The 20,481-nt window shown below is 51.6% G+C and overlaps 7 protein-coding genes across 7 annotated transcripts; 3 read left to right on the plus strand and 4 right to left on the minus strand.

Moving 5' to 3' along the window:
• Positions 1-737: 737 nt before the first annotated feature.
• Positions 738-1,932, plus strand: BU25DRAFT_427062 (glutathione synthetase ATP-binding domain-like protein; the record flags this gene model as incomplete). The annotated part of the gene is made up of 3 exons (XM_033699957.1): positions 738-822; positions 881-1,728; positions 1,780-1,932. The coding sequence occupies 3 exons, from the start codon at positions 738-740 to the stop codon at positions 1,930-1,932; spliced, it is 1,086 nt and encodes a 361-aa protein (XP_033567750.1).
• Positions 1,933-3,592: 1,660 nt separating this feature from the next.
• Positions 3,593-4,948, minus strand: BU25DRAFT_8561 (uncharacterized protein). Its single transcript, XM_033700234.1, has 2 exons — positions 3,926-4,948; positions 3,593-3,865 (listed from the first exon to the last, which is right to left on the minus strand). Exon 1 carries the CDS (start codon positions 4,629-4,631, stop codon positions 3,996-3,998), a length of 636 nt encoding a protein of 211 aa, XP_033567751.1. The 5' UTR covers positions 4,632-4,948; the 3' UTR covers positions 3,593-3,865; positions 3,926-3,995.
• A 317-nt stretch (positions 4,949-5,265) lies between these two features.
• BU25DRAFT_327871 (uncharacterized protein) lies at positions 5,266-5,651 on the minus strand (the record flags this gene model as incomplete). The annotated part of the gene is made up of 2 exons (XM_033699500.1): positions 5,266-5,532; positions 5,586-5,651. The coding sequence occupies 2 exons, from the start codon at positions 5,649-5,651 to the stop codon at positions 5,266-5,268; spliced, it is 333 nt and encodes a 110-aa protein (XP_033567752.1).
• Positions 5,652-6,435: 784 nt separating this feature from the next.
• Positions 6,436-7,829, plus strand: BU25DRAFT_427064 (uncharacterized protein; the record flags this gene model as incomplete). Its single annotated transcript, XM_033699958.1, has 2 exons — positions 6,436-7,072; positions 7,642-7,829. 2 exons carry the CDS (start codon positions 6,436-6,438, stop codon positions 7,827-7,829), a joined length of 825 nt encoding a protein of 274 aa, XP_033567753.1.
• A 2,848-nt stretch (positions 7,830-10,677) lies between these two features.
• BU25DRAFT_405434 (uncharacterized protein) lies at positions 10,678-12,724 on the minus strand. The gene is made up of 3 exons (XM_033699782.1): positions 12,547-12,724; positions 11,501-12,462; positions 10,678-11,224 (listed from the first exon to the last, which is right to left on the minus strand). The coding sequence occupies exons 1-3, from the start codon at positions 12,665-12,667 to the stop codon at positions 10,886-10,888; spliced, it is 1,422 nt and encodes a 473-aa protein (XP_033567754.1). The 5' UTR covers positions 12,668-12,724; the 3' UTR covers positions 10,678-10,885.
• A 304-nt stretch (positions 12,725-13,028) lies between these two features.
• On the minus strand, positions 13,029-14,574 carry BU25DRAFT_321872 (uncharacterized protein; the record flags this gene model as incomplete). The annotated part of the gene is made up of 2 exons (XM_033699472.1): positions 13,029-14,011; positions 14,058-14,574. Coding segments are annotated over 2 exons (1,500 nt in total), but the record flags the coding sequence as incomplete, so codon positions are not given.
• A 3,571-nt stretch (positions 14,575-18,145) lies between these two features.
• On the plus strand, positions 18,146-20,032 carry BU25DRAFT_444271 (uncharacterized protein; the record flags this gene model as incomplete). Its single annotated transcript, XM_033700032.1, has 1 exon — positions 18,146-20,032. One exon carries the CDS (start codon positions 18,146-18,148, stop codon positions 20,030-20,032), a length of 1,887 nt encoding a protein of 628 aa, XP_033567756.1.
• Positions 20,033-20,481: the final 449 nt, after the last annotated feature.

Below are 20,481 nucleotides of genomic sequence, written 5' to 3' on the forward strand. Positions count from 1 at the left end.
GAAGGAACGTTGAGGTGGAGAGCGAGATTTCCTCAAGCCAGCCGCCACCACTTCTGCACGATAAGGGTCGTCGGTGCGAGGGACCGCCTTACCCGATTGGATCTTGGCAGATGGAGCGGTGTGGTCCGTTCCCAGCTACCAACGAACGCAGTCCAACTTCAACGTCCATCATTGAAGACCACAACTTGCGCAAAGTACCTCCTTCACATGTCTCGCCCGTGTCAATCCTGTTACAGCGAAGTCTTGTGGAGTTGTACGGGGTACCCGGCTTAGGCGCATCACTGATCCCGCGCGGCAGGCGTAGCCGAGACGCTAGCTCGTATCTTGCTCCCGACACCTCGCAGAACGACGAAGCCTTTCGTCATCGACGTTTACACTCACAACGCCAAAGGTGATGATTGTGCGGGTATCTAAGACTAGGCCTACCGCCTTTCATATCCGCTGCTTGTCTTCAGCTCAAAAGACATGCTTTGTTAAAGTGTAAAATATTCTCTACTGCCGGAGTGCTCCGACTTCGGCAAAACTTTAATGGCGGGTGTATCCGGTCTGCGAAGTAATCCAGGAGCCATCCCAGGATGGCCATCTTTCACATCTCACCTCTGCGTCTGGGTCTACGCTTATCTTGACGATACTCAATGCCTGTGTTTCGCACCCGCACAGCTTTCTTGACTGCTCTCGGAGCGCGATCAGTCTCCGCTAGGGCAGCCAGTTGTGCAGTTACCCGTTCGAATTCGAGCATGGCGCACCGTCGAGTGGCCGTGCTCTACCAAGCGTTGGAACCACCGGTGATAAATGGAGTAAGAAAGCCAAAGAAGCCAGGTGGTGAGTGAGCTCTGTCGAAAGATGGACAAATTGATTCGCATGGGCTGATTGAGTCAAGGTTATCAAGATTCGGGCGCCGACATTGCCTATGTCTTGAAAAACGACTGTCAGATACCTGTGATCTCACCGGTGTCCTCTCCAAACCCAGCTAAGGATAGCGACTGGTGCTTTCCAGATACCGAAGATGGCATCCTGAACGCCGTCAAGGCAGGAGCGACGCATCTATGGGCTAACACCATTCTTTTCGCAGCACATCCACTTCAAACTTCAAAAGGTCTTACCGAACACGCTGAGTTAGTGTCGGTTGTTGGGCAGCCTCCACAGCTAGTAGAAGCCTACGATGACAAAGCCCTTGTGTATGAGATCATGAAATCTCATGGTGAATTTACGGTAGCAAAATCCACAACATTCACGGCTTCTGACGACGTTCCAAATGTCATCAAGAGCCGGGATCTCCAGTACCCGCTTGTGGTCAAGCCTGTACGCGGTCGCGGTAGTCACGGCGTAAAGCTTTGTAAAGACGAGGAAGCGCTCCAGGCACACGCACGTTTCCTCTTCGACGAATCACCAAAGATTATCGTCGAAGAATACCTTAATGGGGAGGAGGCAACTGTGACCGTCATGCCACCATCTGTTTCCAAGCCAGAAGGCTATTGGGCCTTGCCAATCGTTACCCGCTTCAATCACAGCGATGGTATCGCACCATACAACGGATCCATCGCTGTTACGGCGAATTCAAGAGTTGTCGAGACGGCGAAATACTCGCAAGACCCAACTTACGATCGAGCTGCCAGGGAATGCGAGGAGGTTGCGGCTCTTCTCAAGGCTACTGCACCGATCCGCATTGATATCAGACGCTTTAAGGAAGGCTCTGAGTTTGCGCTTTTTGACGTCAATATGAAACCCGTAAGTCGTTGACTGTACCGCGACTGTCTAAATTGCTGACAGCGGGACCAGAACATGACAGGTCCGGGGAGACCTGGCAGGGAAGATCAGGCCAGTTTGACAGCGATAGCGGCGGAAGCTCTTGGTTGGAACTATGGGCGTTTACTTACTGAGGTCCTTACATCAGCTCAGCCTTTGGCGCTTGTCAGGAAGACAAATATATGATAAGTCGACGGACATCTGCGGCGCGTTCAATCGACACTGGTTCATCCGAACAGTCTTCTTCACAGTATCAGAGGTCTTTGGCTTCATCCTGTGCAAACTGGGCGTTTCCGACCGTGCATGCGCGTAGCCCAGGTCTATCAGCCCGTCCAGTCGGCATTGTTGAGTCGAGCACAGCATTCCTCCGAGTCTGTTGAAGATTGCTCTTGCTCTTAGAGTTGCTGCTGGCACATTCACAGAATGGATACAAATGAATTGAGTCGGCTATTAGCTGCAAGTGATGTGGTCGCGAGCGTCCAGATCGGGCGAAAGGGTTCGTTCCCGCACACGCTTCGGCTTGCTCAACCAAGAACATGGTACAACGTGTAGCATATCGAAGCAATTCGGATGCGCCGCCTACCCTCACAGATGGATCGACGCCCAGAACGCGATATGATGTGCACTTGGATCTGGTGGGGCGTCGGGAGACTGCGGGGTAGCTCTTGGTGAAAGGCAGGGCTGACGGTTTGGAGATCTACATCATCTTAATACAGTTTGTTGATGAGATGTGGTTTTAGTCTAGGTTGGTGGAAGGAAGCCTCGTGGCCTCATACAGTAAATGCAGCTAGCAACCTGGTGGCAGGCAGGTACCATGGTGGATGCTGCTATACTCTACTAGATGGCACAGAATAGAGAGTGAACATACCGCGGAATAATCAATACAATACGTTGCAGCCACCCCACCTCCTCCTACTCGGTTATCCACGGTAGTCATACTACCAGAGGGACCTTGTCTCAATACAATTAATACATAAACCCCGCAAGAGCTGAGGCATAATGGCCAACAATCACAACCACGAAACGCCCACTGATGTGCGTGGTATCGTGGCTGTACGCTGCAAAGGCTGTCTTGAATACGGTCCCGTCATTTGAGATCTATTTAATTGGGCGTTGATGGTTGTTCCGAGCGTACAGGTCGGGCGAACAGTCGTCTCTACTCCATATCCACAAGCAACTTCATGGATCAGCTCAAACAAAAGTACGCATAATGTGCTTTGCTACATCTCATTGAAGTATCTGAGAAGATATAGTACTCTTGATGATACACCTAAGTGTACAAACAGGCCACTTCTGGCTTGCTAGCTTCATGGCTGGTAAAAGTGCAGTGACCGGCTTCGTCCTTGGTTCCGTCTTTGGCAACATCGCATTGAACCCGTTTGAGATAGCAATCAACATCGACTGGTAGTGATGGCAAGCCGCATTGATGACCAAGCTGCAATGATGAGCCGGCAGTAGCTGAATGTCGATACGACGGACCAGCATGAATGCCAAGAAGAACATACGCGCAGGATGAAATACATACCGGCAATCTTGAAGATGTTGGCAGCGATGACGATTATTAGAAATGGGATCACAATCTGCACACCATTCATGGGCGATCGTACCTTGGCATATGCATATTTAACATGCAACGAAGAGTTCGTGGGGACGGCATTAAGCCAACCTGTCCCGTCACACAGCCTTTGCTCAGATTTTTTCTATCGATTGGGCACTTTCACCTCGCTGATATTGGGCCAGTGGCGCGAGAACTTGAAACTGTAGACACTACTGTCAGAAAGTGCGTAGACGGCTCTGTAGTCATCAAGCACAGCTGGAATTAGAGCCTTCGTTGTGTTGTTGAGGACCGTTGGTATGCTGATCTCCGCGTTGTAGGCACTCTGCTAATTGCAGAAACTGAAGGTCGGAAATGCGAAAGTGACAGACCAGTTGGAATGGACCGTTATATTGGAAGACGCATTGTTAATCACCAGAAGCAGATCACTGAAACTAGAAACGTAACTCTCGTCGTAGATCCTGGTCCAGTCAGGGTTCGTTTACAGAGGACTCTTCTTGGTCTGTTATGGCTGTGATGTCATAGTCCTGACCACTTGTAACCTGGAAAATGGCTGGGTTGTAACTAGCTTATAGTCAGCTTGTGCAAAAGTTCTCACCTTGCAGGCAGTTAAGAAAAACTCACCAAAGGTGCAATGGTGGGGAGCTGATTGCAAGCAACCACCAGATGATCGTTCTTTTCCTGTTGATGTGCCTTAGATCGCGATAAACCATGAGGCCAATCTCAAGCCTAGTCCGTTCTTGTGCGCGTAATTGATCTCATCCAGTGTGGGAGCACAGAGGAGTTGCATCGCGTAGTTACTCGAGGTGAGAAGGATCGTGCTTAGAGCGTTGGTAAGGATATGCAACGTTGTACTTATGCGTGACACGGTGTCCAAATCGCCCCGCATCAGCATAGCAATACCGCCGTGCACTGTGCCGGTTTTGAGTACGCCGTAGACCAAAAAAGCAACATTGCAGATGAAAACAGCCAAGGAGGCGAAGAGACCAGCGAACAGTTTGAATCGCCGGGTTTTTGGCCCAAGTTGTTCTTCAAGACGGACAGGTAACCGAATCTTCGGAGATCTGAAGATATTGTGCGGACGTTTCACGTTTTCCACCCCTGCGTTTCTAAGAGCAGTCGTATCGAAATCGTCATCAGATCTTCGGCCACGGTAGTCGATCTCAGAGCCGATGTGGCCAAGCTCAGTGCCAGAATCTACCGGCTCGTACTGTTGGCGACCAACGTCCGTGTTGAGCTCGCAGGTACTGTTCGAGCGCTTCCGCAGCGGAGAATGAGAGTGAAATGCAGCAGCGAGGGGGTAGGAAAGAATGGTCATACATGATGCCATACTCGCCTTGCTGTGCAAGGCTGAAACACATGTAAGAAATGTAAGCCTGGCTCCCACAACAACGTACCGTGTGCGCGATGTCGGTGGCACACTTGCATAAAACCTAGACTACTCGGTGCAGCCACAAGCGCCCAATAGGAACAAGCACTGATCTCAGCCTGTCGATCGCTGTGTAGAGATCGATCTTTGCTTAGCTCAGAACGTATGTTGGGCCTTTCGCCGGTGCATAGTAGCCCACACAAGAAAAATGGTTGTTTGATCAGCAATGATCTCTTGTAGTTGCGCGGTGAAGAACGTGCGCTTCGGACCGCCATGGCAGTGAACTAGGTTCGGCTGCCCCAGTCCTCGGTTCAGCCTTGTCGAGCTGATGCATGAGGTGACGTAGGAACGGCTACACTGACCTAATAGCCTCTTTAATGTCAGTCACAGCCCTATTACCTACAAGTATGTTAATGCGCGTGCTTTGCTCCAAGCACCGATGCTATTGAAGAGCTGCAATGTGTGATCTTGCTGGGTTGAGGCCGTGAGGCTTGTCGTGTGTATTCTGTCTCTACCATTTCAGAAGTGTTCTCCAAGCGTACCCCATGGTAAACAGCTTGTGAGCTCATATACTTGAGCCAATCTACAATTCTTCTCATGTGTGTCGAGACCGAGCATCCGGCGCGTCCGCTGCCACAGCACCGGTACTGCTCCCTGTTTCTTCCTTCGGTCGTGCCAAACTGAATCTTCTGCGATGCCCGCTCGGTCGCTCCGTAAGGCTCGGTGCGCGTGGTCGTGCTTTTCCTTGAGCGCGGCCGCCTACTACTGGAATTGCGTAGGTGACAGCGCGAAAGACGTAGAGTATCAGGTCATAGATAACGAGTACAGCCCATGGACCAATCATCACGAGGCCGAAGACCAACTACACGGAATCATGAGTATGAACAATGAATGATGAACTACACATGGACTTACGAAGATTCGCGTGAGCCATGTCTCGACAGTCGAGAAGCTCGCAGGGAGAATTGATAGCAACCCCATAGTGCGCAAGAACAAAATCTGACCCGGCCGTGCTATGGCTGTCTTGCAAGAAAGATGGCGCTACCAAGCTGGCAGACAATCAAACGGAGTCAAGGGGAAGCCTCAGAAAGTCGATTGCAATTGTGGTAGCGTGATTGTTGGGAGACGCTGTTGCGCGGTTCAGCGCGGAACCATCCACCGAATCTCCCTGATCCGTCATCGTTTGTGGCTGAAGCTCGCGCACAGACAAGCAGGGCTGCAAACACCCCTCCTTCGCCTCAACACCAAGATCTCCGCAGCTGACCCTCCAGGCATCCATGCAAGGCTACACAGTGACTGAAGGCAGCCATTGGATGGCCATCACGGCTGAGCTTCGCCAATCTAATGGACAGGCTGCTGCCGGTTTGCACCGCGTTGCTCAGGGTGTCTTGAGCCTCCCCCGCCCGCCATGACACTAATGAACAGTCAACTTCAACTGTGTAATTGAATATTGAGTCAATCTAGTGCGTTGGAAAGGATCTGAGGATCTTCGAGTGCGAACCGAAGGACGTTGCTATTGGAGCGGACCAGATCAATCGAATTGCTGGATGGCCACCCTCAGTCACGCTGTAGCCTAATCCCGCAGCCGGTCAGTCAGTCCTCGTCAGACTGAGGCCGCACACCAACTTCTTATTTTCGAGGCATATCCTTCTACCTCTCCACACCTGGCCTTTGAAGTTCACTGTCTGGATTTCGCTCTCTTACTCTGATCGCTGCATCCTCACTCCCGCCAGCCGCGCAGGCTAAGGACCCTGAAACCGACACAATGAACAACCTCACTTTTCTCGACGAGGAGCTTGCCAACGGGTACGGTGCCAGCGATGCGACTCTGAAGGCAGTCCTCCCTGGCGGCAGAGTTGTCCACATCTCAGACAACATCAGTCCATTCAAGTTCCTGGATACCTGTCCGCTCATGTACCACGCCTTCGAGTACAACTCTCAAAGTCGGCTACAAGCAAGCATCGAAGCTTCCTCCGAAACCGCCGTCATATCGCTTGCCAGATACTGCTACACCGGCAGCTATCTTGCAGGCGAGCTAGATGGTGAAAGCATCTTGCTCCTGGAACATGCTGAGACGTATAAGATCGCCGAGGACTTTGATGTACCAGAACTACAGATTATGGCGCATGGCAACTTCTCTTGCCAGATCGAGTACGCGTGTTGCTTGCCGAAGCCTCCAAAAGATCTTCTCGACACAGTTCGGTTCATCTATAGACACTTCGCCAGTGATGAAGCACGCCGAAAGCACAACCTCGTCGACACGTTGCTCAATTACTGTGTAGCGGTCTATCTTTACCACAAACTCGGGGAGAGTCTGGACTTCCTGACGGCTGTTCATGAGATCCCATCTTTCCGTCAAGACCTTTGCCGAACGAACATTGCACGAAATTTTGAAGATGACTGTGAGTAAATACGCTACCTCTCCCAACAACTAACTTTAACGACTGTGTAGGTGCTGCAGAAATTATTCGCTTGCCCTCCGGCCCTATGATCGAGTTAAGCAATGCTCCCACGACATTGGCGTCTCGCGAGCTGCCGAGCGAGATGCTATATGACACGCCTCGCGACTCTGCGGCTCTTAACCTATCGCCCGCTGATCCAGCACCTACCGAGTCGGCACCCACCGAGGAAAGCAGGAACCCAGCCACAATGTCGGTCCGTCGCAAAGCACCTGGCGCAAAGACTTCAGATCAGTCAAAGCACCGTGTCTGCCCTTACGTGCTCACAACGGCGCTCGAAAAGTACAATGAAACTATGTCTTCAGACGCTCAGTCGGACATTGAGTTGGACACTGTAGTAGAGGAGACATTGCGCAAGTACAATCGTGCAAGGATTGACGAAACAACAGCACGACGGTATGGACGCCTTAATGTTCGGCCTGTACAGAAGGCGATGTTGAGCACTCCTACGGTCCAGACTAATGTATCTGCTACGCTACCTCACCGCCTTCGCGTTCCTGAGACTATACCAGATTCAAGCATCGCCGCCGACACCGCAAGTGAGGACGAGGGGTTTGCTATGGTGCACCGGTCCCAGGCGGCTGCAGGTGCGACTCCACACAGTCCAATGTCGAGCCCTGAGCTTGTACCTACGGCATCGATCGCTCAGACCATGGTCGACGAGAAGGCTGCCAGTGATGATGATTGGGACATGCTATAATTTCCACCACAGCAAGCTTCCATGTTCCATGCACCTGGCTACTCTTCACGTGAACTTATAATATTCACAAGCATTCTTCGGCGTTGGGGCGGCATTACAGGCATCTCACGAGGTGGTTTTCGCGATCTTAACGTTGTTCTGGGACGATACACGATCAGTGAGGCGTTATGGGCATATTCTTCATTATATTTCATTATTTCCTTTTCTCAAAGACGGCATTGGCTACAGTAGGTGCTAGATTGGATACTTACCAAATTGACCGCATCCTCGGCTTACACTTTGTGCGCTATCAACGCCTACGGCCGAGGACTTCCTTTCAGCTGATCATTGGGACAGTGTGCTGTAGCAGGTTGTATGCACGAGGCATTGTTGAGCCAAAACATTGGCCCTACTGTCAGTCCTGTTGCCGAAACAAAGTCCGCAGAGCGTTCAACCGTGCGACGAGCAGCATCCACAGTCTGAGGCTGGATATCCCCGCAGACGAAGCTCTGACAGATCCACACGAGATGCAGGGCGAGGCGAAGAGATCGGTCCTACCGTCGAGATCTTGAAACCACGGAGAATGATCTTACCCAAGCAGTGAACTCGATCGCTCGACCGGGAAGGCGCAGATTTGACTTTTGCTGTATGCAGGTTGGCACAAGATCGACCAGTGCTTGAGCAGACACAGGGAAGGAAATTTCGTGTCAGGATTTTCATTTGTTTTCGGGGTGTCATAGGTATGATGTCGCAGAGAACGAACGCTCGCATTTGTTGCCGCAAATGCACTTTCAGTCCGAAGGTCCCCAGGAACAACCATAGTACGATGTAGCGAATCTTTTGGGAAAGCGAAGATATGGAGAGAGTGGGTGTAGAAAGGATAGCTGCGGATGCAGCCGATCATATACAGCTTCATGAGCACATGACGGCAATAGTCGAATAGGAGTGTCTTGGAAGCAGACTCCCATGGTGGGGGTCTTAGTTACAGTATCTTTTCTCGAATGTTGAGCTAGCATCCTGAAACTTTGGAATCTCGATTGGTCCATGAAACTGTCTGATACCCATTTTGAACTCAACGCCTTCGATACAGCTTCAAGGTAGAAGTCAGGGTACAGCCCGACTCACAAGCGTGCTTGATCGGAATTTTTAAGGTCGTTCAACAAGATCTATACGGCTTTGGACTTCTGCCCCAGGCACGCAGAACATGGGGCTCGCGGTTCCTCATTTTGAAAGTGGTTGCTAGGCCACTGGCGGGGCTTTAAGGTCGAGAACGAGCAGAAGTTGATAGATGTAATTTAAGGCAGACTTCCAAATGTGCAACCAGCACTGGATCTCTAGTGGATTCTGGTGTGCTGCGTGCCTGAATGTAAATACAGAGATTGTGGAGGTTGGCAGACTCAGATATGGAATTGTCAATTGAGTTTTTGGAGAGTAAGTCAGACTGACCAAAACTCAATCCTGAAAAAAGTTATCTAGAAAACAAAACATACAACTCCAGCCATAAGCCTTCTGCAACGCTATTCCAATCTCATTCAGCAGACTTGAAGAGAATTCGAACGGGGCAACGGCACGAAAGAGGAGCATGCGATATACGGAATCCGACTTTGTAGTACTCCAGGATAGAATCGTTGGACAAGGAGTCATAGAGAGGAAATCGAGGCTTTTGTAAAAAGTTACAGCTGCCGTGTGCTGCGCTGGCTTCTAAGCTGTCGTCTAAAACGGCTTTGGGCGCGAGATGAAATCTGTGAACCCTTTGAAGCTGGACATCAGGTTCGCAAAGCGTCTTTTCGATCCTCCGTGTAAACGCTGTCCACGATTTCCCAGTTTGTGGAAATATGGAAAGGTACGATATGGCGAAAATATGAAGAGCTTGACCAGTTGTACCGCGTACACCGGTTTACAGAGGTTATAGGACCATTCCAGGGTTCTTTAGAAAGACAGAAAAGACAACACATGTCCGGGATAATCCCAGCTTTGGATATACGAACTCTGAAGAATCGGCAAAGTACTATCAGGACTTTGAGATGGCATTCCTGCTGCAAGAAGATATGGCGCACAGAACACATACTCCAGAAAGACACAATCTTTGAATGCAGATACCAAAGAGAGTCATGCACAAGCCGACTCCTTATTTTACACCTCTTGACATACGCAAGGGGGAATGGAAACGAAGCTCACATGTCAAGACAATTGAGGATTTTTGCTTTGACGACCCCAGGAAAACGGCAGGTTGGGGTCATCGCTGTACTCTGGGATGTGGGGAAGATGATGATGCAAAGGAAAAGTTTGAAATATCGTGGGTTTTATGCAACGCCCTGGAAGCCTCTGGATAGTAAGAGTGGGGCAAGAATCGCAAGTCCGGAACATGATGGTTGCGTGAGGTCAATTCCGTCACAGAAGAAGAGCACAGACATAGACAGCTGCCTTTATATCTTTTGAAAGAGGTAAGATCTCGAGCGGCAGGGACAGCAAACTCACATAGCCGAAACCAAGTCCACAGTGAAATGACTAGCAGCTCGGCGCCCTACAGCATGGGCATACTTGCTATATCTTTTTGGGTCTAAACACCAGAACAAATCATGCGCTCTTCATCGACGTACTTGAGTATGGTGATTTAGCGTTGCTGCAGCGAGGACGAGCCAGCATGAAGTCATGATCGCATGGTTGGAGGACGGCAAAGCCAGAGAAGCAGCAGGTCATACCTGAGTATCTCTTTTGAAGAGCAGATGAGGGCCGAGGATGCGTGTAGGAGAGAAACACGTCCGAGGGAAGGCTTTATACGTAGGATAAAGGGTATGTGACCAATGACCGCAGTTTCCGATTGCCATGCTCGAATGCTATGAGTATCTGGCAGCGCACGGTGAGAACGCTAGGCTGACGATGACAGAAGCTACGAAAGAATATACAAATAAATATTTTACGTCCGTGACCGTGTTTCCAAGACCCTAATCCAACTGAAGACCCTACAAGAAAACAAGAGAAGTTGATCGTAGATGTGTAAACAAAAACGCCATCGGTGCTATACGCAGCGCAATACCCAGAAAGAAAAGAGAACCAATTCAAAGAAAAAAAAAGGGCTACCGAAAGCCACGTCTCCGGCTAGGTGTTTTCAACTCCTCGCGCGCACCCTCTTGCGCATAACTCGGCAGCGCCGGCGTACTCTGCGTATGCTGCAGCATGGGCGGCTGAGCTGGTTGTATGAACCCTCTCCCCTCATACGGCGTCTGGTAGGGTGTCGGCCACGCCTGCTGACCATTTTCGATATAGCTGTTCGAGTTGATGCGGTGCGGTGTTTGTGGCGGTGGAGCGAAGTCATTGTACTGCTGTTGTTGGGGCTGGGCGTGCTGCTGGCGTAGCAGACCGAACGCCCAGTTCGAGACGTTGAAGCCGCCGAAGATGATGATGGTGAGGAAGATCTATTGTTGTGAGCCGGGGTCAGCAAAGCTGCGTGGAAGTTGGGAGGGTGATGTGGACTGAGAGGTGTTGGGAGACGGCTGATTGAAGTCTGGGGAGGGCTCTGTTGCTCTAGAGTGTTGTTGCGGAGTTGCAGCTTGATCGTAGAGAGTCGCAGGGTAGGAGCTGGAGTTGTTCGCCGCTCGCAACTCTTCTCCCACCTCTGCGCTCGTCTTACGCTGGTTCCGCGCTTGTATGCATAGCCAAACGAAGCCGAAGATGAAAATGGATGAACCTACCATAGACTTGTAGCTGAACTCCTCGAAGAAGCTGTTAATGATACGGGCAAACGTCTTGACTGTGACACTGGCCTGAGCAAGCTTCTGCGGGTCGCGGCTCATGCACGTCTCCCAGTTGCCGCACACCATCTCCATTGCGGGAACGCGCGTCTCTGGCTCACACCGGTTTTCGCGATAGTTTTTCACACAGTGAGCGATTTCGACCATCATCTCGGAGGCGTGCTTGTCCGACTCGATGTTTATGTCTGCCCTGACGCCGCTGTATACCAAGTACATGATGTACATGAAAGAGAGAGCCAGAAAGGCGTTGACGGTGAACTGCATGTACCAGGAGAGCACTGAGGGTAGCCCTGGGTGCGCTTCGATCCAGTGGAAGAAGCCAGCAATGCTGGCGCCGTAGGTCTGCTGCATCTTGCCTGGCTCTATTGGTGCGCTCTTCTGCACTTGCGCCGGTTCGTTATCAGACTCCTCGTCCTCATTGTCGCGCAACGCCATTCGCTTCTTTTTGGACCGATCTGAGCGTTCGCGTGTTGACCGCCGCTTCGCTACTCGGTTCTCCAACTTTTCGCTGTAGTGCTTGCGCGATACCTCCTTCTCGATCTCCTTCATCGACTCTTTAGCTGGGCTTGGGCTGCCCCAATTGGAGAGCCGCTTGAACAGGCTCTGTCTCCGCCCAGTCTTCTTTGGGCTGGGGCTGTCCATCAGCAGCCGCATCTTGCCCGCCATTTGCGTGTCTGGTGTTGCCTGTTCGCTGTCTTGCGCCGGTGTGTTCGGTGTCTCACCGCCGGAGCTGAAGTCATAGTCGGCCGCGGGTGTACGTGGCGTGTTCCAGGCGTTCGCATGTGGTGGTAGTGAGGGAAGAGGCTTCGCGCCGCTTTGCGAGAAGTTGAGTGCGGTCTCGCGCAGGCGGTTCGGTGTCGCGAAAGCGTTCTTGGTGGGTGAATCAAATTGTGATTGGGGACCTGCCTGACCGAAGAACGGCCCTTTGCTTAGCTGAGGCGTCCCCTGTCCTATGAAAGGGCTGGGCGCGGTAGGATCAAGCTCACGTTTTCTCGCAGGCGAGTTGGTGATGTTCATGAAAGGTGAACGGTGGTCAACTGGGCCTTGTTTATTGTCATACTCAAAGTCCATAGGCGTTAGCGACTCTCGATGGCCGCCTCGCGACATTTTGTCTGTATGCAAAAGGTTTGTTTAGAGGCGAAGGGCAGTTGCAGCTGGTTGTGGGGTAGAGGGGAACTGCGGTTGCTATGTAGAGTGGGCAACAAACAAATGAACGTGGCTGCTGTGGCGCAGGGCGCTTATCGATACGGCGCAAACCAAAGTGACGTATTCACTGGGCGCGAAAACAGTAACACCAAACACACGTCGATTTACTGGGCAAGTGCGCCTTTTGAAGCGTTTTCAATTCACTGGAGAGCTATGTGAGTATTGGTGTTTGACAGCTAGCCACTTCTATCGGTATACTCATAGAGCGTTCACGTCTCGTCTACAACGGGTTTGCCCCCTTCGGCAACCTGACCTTGAACACCAACACCTGCGAGTCCAGGTTGTACCCAGAAGAGTCCTTGTAAGGTTGCTTGCCAAAATTGATGTACCCATTCTGGGTGATGAAGTCGTTGTCTGAGAATGAAATCAAGTAGTACTCCTTGCCCTCACCCTTGGTCTGGTAATCACTATCGACCGGCGCAATCGCAAAGCTCTCCCACTTCTCGTTCAGCAAATTAGCATCCTGCGCGCCTCCATTTCGGACGCCAAAGCGGTTGAGCTGTGAGTTCACGTTGTACGACAGCCAGGGGCAGTAGGTCGCGGGCACGATATCGCTCTTGAGCTCGCCCTTGTCGCTTGCGATCTGAGCGTTGAAAGCGTCGTATTTGTTCTTGATGTTGGTGGCATTGGAGATGTCGATGACATCGGCGTTGCGGTAGATGGACTCAGATGAGTCCTGGCCATGACCGGCCCCGGAATCGCGGGCTAGGACGAGGAACTGGGTGTCGGAGATGTAATGAATTTCAGACTGGCCAGCAACCTTCTTGGTTGAGAGGACAGGAAGCTGAACGGCGTACTCTGCCTCGAGCTCGACTGACTTGCTCTTGACACGGTATTTGAGAAGGCGTGTATTGCGTCGTGTAGACGACTTGGAGCCCCCGTCTTGGATTGTGGCACTTTGCAGCATGGTGTACAGATACTTGCCGTCTGGGCTGGCGGTCAGGGCCTCAAGACCTTGGTTGTTGGCCCGTCCGGTGGAGGGGTCCTCGGGGCTGATCTCGAAGTCCTGATCGTAGATTGGTGGAGAGGCCGCGCTGAACGATTCCGTGTCGTTGCGCAGTGGAACGAAAGCATCAGGAGTGCGAATAGTCTGGATCATCTTGCCGTTCTTGTCGAACTGGTAGACATAGGCTGCGTACTCGTCGCTGATCCAGTAGGTGCCATCGTCGCCAAGGACCAGACCTTCGGTGTCGAGAGGGACGCGGGAACCCCCTGTTCCGTTGTTCCCAAAGCCATCGCCAGTGTCTTGATGGAGTTAGCTGTGATCAATCGATATTCATATCTGTCTTACATGTAGCCAATGGAAGGGTCGGGAAGCCCTTGTATGTAATGTTGCCAGTCGGATCAAGACCAGTCAGAGGTGCGCCATCCGGTCCAGTCAACAGGAGGGTGTCAAGGTATGTGAGCTTGAAGTTTGGCGATGCTGGCTTCTCCACGGAGGCATCCACGATCTCAAGGTCGAAGCTGAACTTGTGAATGCGGCTCTGCGTATTCTGCGTGCCCTGGGTGTTCCAGCCGCGGTCAGGCAGGCCGTACACGATGCCTGAGTACGCTTCCTTCTTGCCCTTCTTATTCTTCCAGCTCTTCTTGTCAAGTGCAATTGCGCTACCGATACCGCCAATGGTATCACCGAACTTGTCGCGAGCGTCGCTGGCTAGCTTACCGTAGCCAGCAAGCGCGGAGTAGGTGTAAGTCTTGCCATTGCACGTTGTCACATTGACGGGTGCTGGAGTACTGCTTGGAGTTGGGTTGGCAACGACATGCACAACCGGCAGAGCCAGTAGACTGAGGGAGATGGTGAAGAGCATGTTGGTAGCTGGTCGTGTGCCTTGCTGCAACATCGGTTGAAGGTACGAGGGCCTTATATTGAATTGCGGATTTGGATGACGCCAACCCATGGGGCGGGTGCATGGAGTTAGTCAAGGGCATCTGCCACTTTGAACAGGCACGTTGCTCATTGTTTGGCTGCAGAGCGAGAAGTCGAATTAGGCTCCCCGGATTGCGCCTATCGGAGCGGGAAGTAGCATAGAGATGTGCATCCAGGAACGCGTGCTTTTTCTTCGTAGTTCATTGAGACGGCATCTAAACATAAAGTACATTACCAATTGTCCAATGATGAGGCTTGATGGCAGGACGAGCTATCGACGGGAGAGCGCACGTTGTCGCAACGGAAGCCGTAAGTCGCTGAGGGTAGCGGCTCCTGCAGATGCGCTAGCCGAGAGGGGCAGGCCGCATCAGTAGCGTACATCTGACTCCGTAAAGCATCTGGGCATTGAAAGCTTTACGCGGTGACTCGATGTCCCAGTCTTCCTTACTGTCTTGGATTATGCAAAGTGAATCAATCCACAAGAACCGGATTCCAAATTTTCTGGTGATAGCAATCGTTCGGCGAATGGCAGAAAGCGCTAAAAGTGATTCAATGTGTCATTCAGAACAAATGTTGTTATGAGACCACACCAACAGTGGCTGAGAGCTGTGTACCCAGCTTCTTGTTCCGCCGGGTTGATAGACTCGCAAATTTGAGGCCTCCGAACCAGCATCGATCACGCGAGCTGGAAGTTTTGGAGTATCGTTGTTGAGGCAAGCAGTATGTGTGGTTTTGCAGTCTTGCAGCCACCCTTTTGCAATGTCAAAGTTGCTCTTGGTTTCCAGCACAGGATCGACTTTGGAAATCCTAGCCGGAACCCAGCAAGTGAGATGGGGGTTTTTAAAGGTCCAAACTATTAGTTCGACTCGTAAATGGGAGGAGTGGCTTGAGGTATTTCGCTGGTTGCGGTCTGAGTGACCGTCTAAGATTAGCAACATCGAAGAGGTGTATGTTCTGTAAGGAGATGGACGGTCAGTACGAATGGGACAGTACTCTTCGCTGCATCACTCAGACTCATTGACGCCTGCTCGGGTTAACAAATGAACCCTAAGTACAATATACTCATGACATACATAGCTTGTATTGCCAGCTGTTGTTTGCTCCAAGCTGCCAAAGTAGACCAACATCCCTCTCTGTGAGGCTGGGATGTAATGTAAGTTACCCTCCGCTCGTGGGGTCCTTTCGTATGTGTGATTGTCCCACTTGTTCGTTTTCGTGTTGTACTTCACTAGGCTGTTCAACATGATGGTATCGCCAGTCCAACTCGCAACGGAGTAGTTGCCCAAGTAGCCACCATATTAGTAGGCATCGCCCTCATCGGGGACATCTGATACCCCGAAAGATGGCCATGATATGGCTAATTGAGTGCCATCGGGAGTGGTCTTGGTCTAGTTGTTGTAGATTGTATCGTAGGACCACAGGTTAGTGAAGTCCTGTACTTTGACGTCGCTGTAAACGCCACCAAACAGGTAGCATAATTTGTTGACTTGGTCAGGCCACAGCACGCCACCACGAACGGTGGGTACTTCCAAGTTCTGCACTGTTTCAGCTAGCGCTGGTGAAGGTTGAAGGTGCACGCACCTTTGTCAAGTTGTTGTCTCGAGGGGCAGTTCCCGACTGTAGGTTGGAAAAGTCTGCTCACAATAGCCAGGTGTCTGCACGGTCAGCTCAAGTTCATCATGAAGTCGCAACGACCCACTTCTCTCTGGACGACTGTCGGGAGTCACACTCGTGCTATAGTAGACGAGAGTGGCAAAAACAGCGTTACTATATGCTGGGGTAGTATCCGGTAAGTATGCTGGGCGCCTGTCGAGCAGGTTCTTGATAAAGACCTTTCGGGCACATCCGCATGAGGCATAGGTGCATCCTGATGATTTGTTTGCGTCTAGTGGTCGAAACGCGCCTGGAAGGAATGCGCCAATATCGCCGCCAGGTGACGTGGTACTATCGTATACTAGTCCGGTCAGCACTACAGCGTGTGACTGAAATTGAGTACTTACGCTCTGCGGTTATGCCTCTAAGATATCCAGCGAGGGACCCGATAGTGCTATCGTCCCAATATGCTGCGTCCTTCAGTTCGGGCAGATACTTTGTCAGTCACTGAAGATCGTCTCTCCTGCCTCGATCAGAAGCAGATAAACGGTGATCAACTTGGAAATGCTGGCAACACGGTACACGGAGTCATCATCGATCGCTCTGTTACCCGGAACGGCCGGTTCACGTCGATGTTAATCAAGGAGTGGCTTTTCGGACGTTGTAGAGAAGATCTGGATGGAATATGTATCGTTTGGATTGACTAATCCATGCGTAGTGTTGCCGCTTGTAAATGCCTCATCGAGCTTCGTTTGGAGGGTTCTCAACGTGTCTTGGAAAGAGGTGGGCGCATGAAGCTCGCTGGGGGCAGGGAAATACAGGGCCTAGAACCGGACAAATGTTTGCAGTGGTCACAGGGACCGACACCGAGCAGTAGAACAGGGAGATGAAGTGCATTGCGTATGTTGAATCGAAGGCTCTTGGTTGTCGTGAGATCTCACTGCAGATGCGGGCGGTTTATGTAGGCTCATTCATCTGTTGACATTGTTAGCCACAATTATCTTGACCTCGAGTGTTGCTAAATTTGAAGGTACGCTCGACCGAGTACCAGGTTGATACAAGTGACTTGTGGAGGACAAGTTTGCTGAAAATGGAAGGTGCGTACTAATCAGGTTCCCGCAAAGCCCTGCCAGTGGAAGGCATAGTTGTCAACAATCAAATCAAGTCGAACCCTCTCTTCACGCGCTTACCCAAGACAGAAGGAGTTGAGCCTATACAAGTAACTGCTAGGCTCGAACAGGCAATCAATCAAGTCAAGCTGAGCTCTCTGAGCCCCACTTAATTGATTGTTGACAACTATGGTGGAAGGAAAATTAAGCTGCCAAGATTGAGCCAAGCGAAACGCTTTCTCACGAACAATGAGCGCTCGCTAGAGCGCAATGCATACCATGTTTGGTAATTCTGGAGAGAGAACGTACTACGAATCTGCGAATCGACGAAGAAAAGCTCAGACTGGCCCGTCCTGTTGAGATACCACAACGCATCATTGTACCAATGAGTTCTTCTCTCGTATCCACCAATAGCCCCACGGGCTACAATTTGTTTGCATCCCGTGAGCTGGAGTGTTGTCGGTGCCTGCTGAGTTCTATTCGTGTTGTGACGAGAGATGGTGGCTGGCGAAGGCGACTTCTTCATTCTGGGGGTAGTCGCGTCGATTCCGGAGAGCAGCATGTTGAGACGTGAGTTCCTTCCGCAGAACCCATAGTGGAACAGGAAACCATCTTCTGCCTTACGCATTCCGGCACAATAACATGTACACCTCGCCCTTTCTGGGCCCCATCCTGTTCAAATTTCTTCAACCTACACACGTCATCCTTAGACCTAGTGAGAGGGCGTAGCCCACAGTTCGGTGCATCTCCACAATCACGGGTCCGATCTACGACCAGACCGTTGACCTTATCACCAGTATTATCGGAACGATGGCCTCAATGTCCGGCTTGCTCAACACCATCACAAAAGCGATGCCATATGTGAGCGATGACAAAGCTGCCGACAAGACAGAAGACCATGAGCCACTGTTAGCAGGTAGCGACTCTGCGGGTTACCTCGGCGAGGATGAAGGGAGCAGCAAGAACCCCGAACAGACAGCGGACTCACAACGTTCGATACGGAAGTCGAACAGCGATCTGGGATTATGCGAGCGAACAAGGACCCGAGATTCGGCAACAGATCCCGTGCAGACCTCACTTCGTTTGAACCGACCGGCAGACCCAGGTGCAAGTCTGCGGCCACCCCGTGCAAAAGGACATCGATCATCCAGTAGCTCGCAGATGGAGACGCAATCTCGTTCGGAAGAGTTGGCCTGTTCAGACACAACAATGCAACGGGGGATCATAGCCAGCCTCGGCAACACCAGGGATACAGATACATCGAAGCGCAGCAGAAACCGATGCGGGAGCGGCGCAGACAGTCCAGTGCCAAAAGACGAAGAACCCATGACAGGCTTCACGTGGTGTTCGTCAATACGTCCAATCTCGAATCCTGACCTACGGAAGGCCTCCAGAGCATCGAGCAGACCGGATCCAAGTAAGCCACTGAAGACGTGTCTGAAGCGGAAGGCCAAAAGTGCGAACACAACACCTTCGAATGAGTCCGTAACGAATTCCGAGGGCTCTGCAAAGAACCAAGAACTTCGGCGTATGAAGACTGTTGACTTCGAGGAGGCGATGTCGAGGCTTGTGCCATCTCAAGTAATGATCTCGAGCAGCGCCGTGCACCACCGTACACTTGGATTAAGAAAGGCTTCAAAGTGCAGGCCTTCGTGCCCTGGCACGGCTGTGTTGTCCAAGCGTTCACCAGCGTCTCCAGCCATGACTCGAACTGATGTTCATGTCATTGCCGTTACTCCTTCGTCATTGAAGCCTGCAGGCTTGGATCCAACGCAACCAAGGAAGGCCGACGAGGCCGATCCCGCTACTCCCACCATGCAGATCGTAGAATCTAACAACGGCAACTACGAGGTTATCTGGGACGACGTACCGCCAGAGCATAGTGCGAGAACACAAAGACGCAGCTCTTCAGCCAGTCAGGCGCTGGAAGCTGTCTCAACAGGCACCAGGGGCCTCGAGCATGTCAACACAAAGCTCACGGAGTGGTCTGGCACTTGGAACACACCCTCCGACTCTTTCAAGCCCACAATCGTTGTGTTCCCTGACGACAATGGTCGCAGGCCTCATTTCGAATGCGCTGTTGTGGATGACGAAGATATTGAGATCTTTGCGCCTCCCAACAGCGAGAGAGTGAGTGCCGTGCATTCACGCCACCCCTCGCGACCTGCAAGTGCTCGAATGTCAAGAGCTGCTTCTCATGACGATTCGAGCGCTATCGCACTCCCACAAGTCACATCGCTCGATGACGCAGCTCCTCTGACGGAGCAAACGCTTGTTGTACCAGATTCAGATGCCTGGTCAGCCCATCTGGTTGCGGCCCGTCGAAAACTGGGGGCGCCCAGCCCAGAACGGAAGCTATCCAATGTCGAAGAAGCGGATTTGAAGTTTCGCAACCACCGAGACTCCGTCACCATAGCTCATTCGCGTCTGATCCACTCTGGAGGGGTGCGACCAGAGCTCTTCGCATATAGAGACTCGGTGTCAATGGCAAAGAAGCGGATGCATGCCAAGAACCATGCTGGCTCTGCTCCAAAACACGTGCATCGACCGGAATCGAAGTCGGAGCCGGGTCCCCAGCTTGACGATGCTGCTACTGCAATTCCTCCGCAGTCAATCGTGAAGGCTCACGCGGCTGAAGCTCTCAAGAAAGGCAGTCCGGTACCCATACTGCGCCTGTCAGATTCTGCCGGTCCATGATACATTTGGATCGAAGATTGATGGAGCGTTGCTGTTGGTAGCTAAATGCCACCTGCGCGTTGGGCAACGTAGCCAAGCAAATATGCTGACGGTGTCTGAACAACAAATCTCTAGCAAATACGACATCGCTCATGCCTCCCTTAATGTAGTCTTCCTGCGCGTGTGGACATGCTGTGAAGTGAATATGTCGATGTCAGTTGTGGATGGGGGGAAAGTTGAAGCCATCATAATCCTTGGCGTTTCGCGCTGATGACGCGTGGACGCGTCTGACCCTCACCCCCATCTACCTTTGATTCCAACATCAAGAGAACGTGCCAATGCCTACCTATGGAGACCTATGCATGCCCACATAAAAGCTGTTCGTACAACTGATACTACACATGCCATGTTTGCTTCTTCATTGACCGGTCATACGCGTCGTCGCTCAGACCTTTACACTCATGGATTTT

Source organism: Macroventuria anomochaeta (assembly GCF_010093625.1).
Source record: "Macroventuria anomochaeta strain CBS 525.71 unplaced genomic scaffold BU25scaffold_1, whole genome shotgun sequence".
Taxonomy (NCBI): Eukaryota; Fungi; Ascomycota; class Dothideomycetes; order Pleosporales; family Didymellaceae; genus Macroventuria; species Macroventuria anomochaeta.

Bases quoted from the DNA above. Each gene is read 5' to 3' on its own strand.
- BU25DRAFT_8561 (XM_033700234.1), bottom strand. From the start codon at position 4,631: ATGGCATCATGTATGACCATTCTTTCCTACCCCCTCGCTGCTGCATTT.
- BU25DRAFT_405434 (XM_033699782.1), bottom strand. From the start codon at position 12,667: ATGTCGCGAGGCGGCCATCGAGAGTCGCTAACGCCTATGGACTTTGAG. The intron at 12,463-12,546 runs GTGAGCTTGATC...TCGGTCAGGCAG, and splicing joins CAACTCGCCTGCGAGAAAAC to GTCCCCAATCACAATTTGAT. The intron at 11,225-11,500 runs GTAGGTTCATCC...TCACAACAATAG, and splicing joins AGTTCAGCTACAAGTCTATG to ATCTTCCTCACCATCATCAT.